The sequence below is a fragment of the Podarcis liolepis genome (genome assembly GCF_965112155.1).
Source record: "Podarcis liolepis genome assembly, chromosome: 14".
NCBI lineage: Eukaryota > Metazoa > Chordata > Lepidosauria > Squamata > Lacertidae > Podarcis > Podarcis liolepis.
In genome coordinates, this window is record NC_139569.1 from 20,456,050 (window position 1) to 20,462,041 (window position 5,992).

At 43.7% G+C, this 5,992-nt stretch overlaps 1 protein-coding gene across 1 annotated transcript; it reads right to left on the reverse strand.

Moving 5' to 3' along the window:
* Nucleotides 1–288: 288 nt before the first annotated feature.
* Nucleotides 289–5,630, reverse strand: LOC310693811 (olfactory receptor 5V1-like; the record flags this gene model as incomplete). Its single annotated transcript, XM_083476188.1, has 3 exons — nt 5,538–5,630; nt 5,180–5,264; nt 289–1,226 (listed from the first exon to the last, which is right to left on the reverse strand). The coding sequence occupies exons 1-3, from the start codon at nt 5,583–5,585 to the stop codon at nt 289–291; spliced, it is 1,071 nt and encodes a 356-aa protein (XP_083332314.1). The 5' UTR covers nt 5,586–5,630.
* Between the last annotated feature and the right edge of the window lie 362 nt (nt 5,631–5,992).

Sequence of the window (5,992 nt, forward strand, 5' to 3'; positions counted from 1 at the left end):
GCAATCCTAGTTACTTATTTGTCTTTTAAAGTGTCCTGCTATATCCACAGTAATAGTAGCTAAATGGGAAAGTATCTTCTCACAGGAAACCCCAGTGTTTCTACATGAGTTATTGATTCTAGGTATGCCTCGTGGTTGGAAGGAGAAAAGCCAAGGGAGCAGGGACTCATCCAGAGAGACACCAGGCAGCTTCCTCTGAGGATGGGTCTTTCCACTTTCTGAATCAGGAACCTCAGGAACCTATGAAAATAGTAGATCTAGTAAGCCTGGTATCTGCCCACCTTTGATTTAGAAGACGTTCCACTTTGTGCTTGCCAGTCTTTTCACTGCCAGCTTCACTTCCTGGTTCCGTAGGCTGTATATTATGGGGTTTAGCATGGGGGTTACGATGCAATACAGGGCTGAGACCAGTGTGTCCACATCTAAGGAATAGCCTGCACTGGGCCGGTTGTAATTAAAGAGAGCAGTCCCAAAGAACATAATGACCACTGCAAGATGAGACGTGCATGTAGAGAAAGCCTTCCTCCTGCCCTCTGTGGAACGGATCTGGAGGATGGCTAAAGCGATGAAGACGTAGGAGATGATGATGAAGAAGCAAGGGCTAACCCCAATGAACATGCTGGCTGTGTGGAGCACAATATTATTCAGGGCTGTATCCGTGCAGGACAACTCCAAAAGCGGGGGGACGTCACACATAAAATGACGGATCTCCCTCGGCCCACAGAATGACAGGGTGGATGTCAAGAGAGTGTGTACAAGGGAGTTCAGGAAGCCCCCTGTCCACGACCCAGCCACCATTTGAAAGCAGACTTTCCTATTCATGATGACTGTGTACAGCAGCGGGTGACAAATGGCTACGTATCGGTCATAAGCCATGGCCGCTAGGAGGATGCACTCTGACCCAACACAAGAAATGAGGGAGAAGATTTGGACCATGCATCCAGCGTAGGAGATGGTCTTCGACTCTCGGAGGAAGTTTGCCAGCATTTGGGGGACGGTGGCGGTCATGTAGCAAAGATCAATGAAGGACAGGTGGCCGAGGAGGAAGTACATGGGTGTGTGGAGACGGCTGTTGGCCATGACAACCAGAATGATGAGGAGATTCCCCGTCAAGGTCACCGTGTAAACGATGGAGAAGGCCAAGAAGAAAAATATTTGCAATTCGGGATGGTTTGAGAATCCCAGGAGGACGAAGTCATGGATGGAGGTTTGGTTTCGGAGGTTTCCTACACATTGGGAAGAAGAAAGAGTATGAATGAAACTTTGGAAGTCATGTAATGTGGTGATGGTCACTAACCTAAGCCTTATTAAGGTGTTCTCATTCCCATAAGTTAAAATCTTGAGGGGGGCAGAAATGGGGGCGAGCATTATAACTCTGTGCACACACGGCCCCTCCTGAAGTCCTTTTTATTTTGCTTGCAATTATTTGTGCTCATGATGCTGTCAGGACTATTATACAAGATCCCACCTTCAATGTTGTTTGAGCCTCCAAAAGTTTTGGGGCGGACATGCTCTTTTGTTTTCAATTTGTTCCTGTTCTGCAACTTCCTGCCGAAGTCCTGTAACTCTTTATACCGCAAACATTCTGGCTTATTTTTGTTCGGCTTTTGTCGTACCGTAGTGCAAGGGAGCCCCTCTGGGCAGTAATAATGCAGTAATATTGGGAAGCATCACAAAACAACGAAGAAAATGGAATGATGTGTGGACTGTCCAGTATAAATCCATGCACAATGATTACATTAAGGGAATTTGAGTTCATTTGAGGCTTTGGTTAGATCCAGAATGTGCAGAATGTCCATTGTCATTTGCATACATGCTTGACTTTCAGTTTTCTCTCCTTCCTTTGAAGTCTCTTCCGGAGACTGATATTGGAGGTGTATTGGATAATGTGCAGTGGGAAAAGCTATGGCTTACTATTCCCACATTTAGATCCGTTTCCAAAAATTTCAATGGAAACCCCTGAAAAATAATCCATCAGTTGTTCTTGACTCCAGTCTGCCTGGCACATATGTTGGATAATTTATGCCCCCTTGTATGGCCACCCCCCATGCATGCCAATATTATCATCACCCTCCAAGATATGGAGAGAGAATTACAGTGGTGCCCCGCAAGACGAATGCCTCGCAAGACGAAAAACCAGCTAGACGAAAGGGTTTTCCGTTTTTCGATGCGCTTCACAAGACGAATTTCCCTATGGGCTTGCGAAAACATCTTGCGAGTCTTGCGATTTTTTCCGCTCCCCCCCTTTTTCTAAACCGCTAATAGCACTAATCCGCTAAGCCGCTAATAGGGTTGCTTCGCAAGACGAAAAAACCGCTACACAAAGAGACTCGTGGAACGGATTATTTTCGTCTTGTGAGGCACCACTGTACTTCATTTTTACCTGTTCATTAAATATTTTTCACAAAAGTTACAAAAAAAAAGCAACACTTATTAACAGAGTAAAAAGAGCAACGTGTGTGGAAGGGCAGTAGTTTTGAAGAAATCCAGCAAAAAAATATTTACAGAAACAGACTTCTATTTAGCCTTCTGTGGTCACAACACACATTCCAGTAAACTATGAAATCCATCCATTTATCTGCAACGTTTATCTATTCATTGCTTCTGGTAGGTCATTTGTCTCCTTTTCATGAACCATGTATATATGATATGCAATGAGAAGTTGTATGGGGACATAAGCAAATAAAAAGTTTTCTTGGGAAATGGCACAAACCTGATTTTCTGGTTTTTCAGATGACAGGCAGGCTGAACTAGTAAGACCTACTCAGCAGTCAACTTTTGTTAACACCACCAACTTTATCTAGGGAAATTCTAGAAAGCATTGTGGGAAAGGAGGAAAAGAACGAAGATTGAGGATTTCTAATAGCAGAATGCTCAGGTTTAAATACTTCTAAGCCATTGTTGCTCTTATGCTATATAAAATTTATTTAAGATATTTATACACCATTTAATTATTCACATTTCTAAGCAGTGGACTTCAAGAAAACGAAACAAAAAAACAATGAAAATTTATCATAAAACCCCAATGATACCTTAAAATGCCGTATGGAGCAAGAAAGTGGGCTGGGGGTTCATCAGAAAAGATTGCAAAGCAGCTTGCAAGGGAAACAGAACAACAAAATTAAGTGATAGAATCTATAAAGCAATAACTGCATTGAAATCCATAAAACAGGGTTCCACTCCCTCCATGCCACATGGATGATACACACATTCACACACCAAACAAACTACACCTACATTTACACACACAAACACGCCGCCCCTCACTCTCAACAATTCCTGGTCCCAACAGCCCCCTAGACACAGATTCAGAAGGAGCATAAGAAATGGTGGCAGTCTAAGACCAGGAGACTAAAGACCAAATCTAACTTGCAAATCTCTCTCTCTCTCTCTCTCTCTCCCTCTCTCTCTCTCTCTCTCTCTCTCTCTCTCTTTCTCTGTCTGTCTGTCTGTCTGTCTGTCTTGAGGATGCCTACCCCGCCTTTCAGTTGAAATGAGCTCAAGGTGGCTTATGGAAAGTATGTGGCAAAAAGGACAGAGGCATAAAAGTAAAAATCTATCAACCGAAAATCTAGCAATGTTACTTCAACGGTTCTGGATCCACATGAAGAATGTTGAGGAAAGAGCTGCAGCAAATGGAACCCTTCGTTTTAGATGCCGTTTCTGCCTTCAGTAGGTCTCTCAGCAGTGTTTTGCTGATTCGTGATGTCATGCATTTAAGGGCTCTCCCACATTTTTAAGGGCTCTCCCACATTTCCACTTGTCTCATGACTAGAAAGCATGAGTCCAAGTGGTTTTCTGCTTGACCCGTGCTTTCTGGACATGGCTCTGAGCAGTTTTGCCCTTGCCCTGCTGTTTTCCCACTGAAAACCAACTCTTTAGCACTACAGTGGTACCTCGGGTTACAGACGCTTCAGGTTACAGACTCTGCTAATCACAGAGTAGTGTGGGCCAGAACATGGAAAGAATATACAGTGGTACCTCGGGTTACATACGCTTCAGGTTACATATGCTTCTAGTTACAGACTCCGCTAACGCAGAAATAGTACCTTGGGTTAAGAACTTTGCTTCAGGATGAGAACAGAAATCGCATGCCGGTGGCGCGGCGGCAGTGGGAGGCCCCATTAGCTAAAGTGGTGCTTCAGGTTAAGAACAGTTTCAGGTTAAGAACAGACCTCCAGAACGAATTAAGTACTTAACCCGAGGTACCACTGTAAATCAGAACAAACAGCAATTGGGGAAACTGGGGGAAAGTGGTGGAGCAAGGGGAGGTTTGGATGAGCCCTAAATCAGAACCTTTTGCCTGCCAGGTGCTGCTGGACTACAACTCCCCTCATCCCTGGCAACTGACCATGCTGTCTGGGGTGATGGGAGTTGGAGTCCAGCCACAGCAGGAAGGCCACAGGTCCCCTTCCTCTTCTTCCCCATCCTCCTCCTTCTCCTTCTTCTCTATGGGAGCTATTAAGGACATCTCCTGCAGCCTCTTTTATACTGAGACATTGTTCCTGGTGCAGATGGGCAAATCTGTCAATTTCAGTTTCACCAGTTTCTAATTTCTAATTTCCCCACTCTTAAGACCTGCTCTCCACATTTCAACGGTGCAGAACTGGCCCAGGTGCATTTGTAAGATGTCAATCTTTTGGTGTGGCAGCACTCATACTTTGGAACTTTGTTGACATCCGGCAGGCACTTTCACTGTACTCTTTTCGGCACCTGCTATAAAAATTTTTCTTTAGGCCAGCCTATTCATTCATGTAGAATGTTAATATGAGCTCATGGGCTTTAGCTTAGCATTGATTTTAATTTTTAAAAATGTTTTAAACAGCTGTTTTTTCTGTTCTCTCTTTCTCTCTTTATTGATGATTTCCTTGTTTTATTCTTTTCATAAACTGCTTTAAGTTTTTTTAAAACTAAATTTCTTTTCCTTTCCAATAAATGTCTTTTCTTTTCCAATATTCACATTTTCATGTGCAATTTTGCCTCGTATGTAGACATCTCTGCAAAGCAAATTTCCCCCAAATGCATTTGGGCGTTTTATTTTTACTAATGCATGCATTTTAATGCACATTTTAGCCTAGTCTATGCATTTTTGTACATATTACGAACTACATGCAAACTGAACCTAATTTCTCCCTTTGTTCCTCATTACAGCTTCCACTTATACCATCTAAACACCTACCATTGAAGCCAGGAGCCATGATGGCTGCTGCAGAAGGCTGCCTCACTGGAACAGAATTGTGAAGCAAAGGGATTCCCTCAAAGACCTGTGGGCATGAAAGAAGAAAATAGAGGTGCTGCAGAGCATTTGAGAATCTGTTGCATGTATCTGTTGAAAAAAATCAGTGTATTTATAATGTGGCACAGCTAATCGGTGATGATGTTCCCTCACTATTGAGGACCAGCCCTTGTCTTTTCCTCCAGAATCTTTCCACATTTGTTTTAATGCCGAATCTTCCTTTCTGAACCATCAGAGCTGGGTTAGCTAGAAAAACATCTACCCTGATTTTAACAAGGGGTGGGGAAGAAGAAGTGCTTACCTTGCTGGGAGCCAAGGTCTGCAGAAATGTGCTTACTTGGGTTGGCATTTTAAAATGCTTCTGTGCCTCTGAGGATATGTATTCACCGAAGGCTCTCAGGGGGTTCTGTTGTCACGGATAATGAAAAGGGAATAATTAACATAAGAAAATACGAAGAGCCTGCTGGATCAGGACAGTGGCCCATCTAGGACAGCATCCTGTCCTCACAGTGGCCAACCAGGTAATAAAAATCTAGCTTAATATCGTCTACATCAGGGGTTGTCAACCTGGTCCATTCCACCCACTAGTGGGTGTTTCAGGATTCTAGATGGGCGGTAGGGGGTTCTATGGCACAAACTGAAATCTCCTTACATCGAACACTGGTTGGCAGTGAGGAAATCTTACCATCAAGAAAGACGCATTAGTGGGCGGTAGGTATAAAAAGGTTGACTACCCCTGGTCTGGGACGCAGGTGG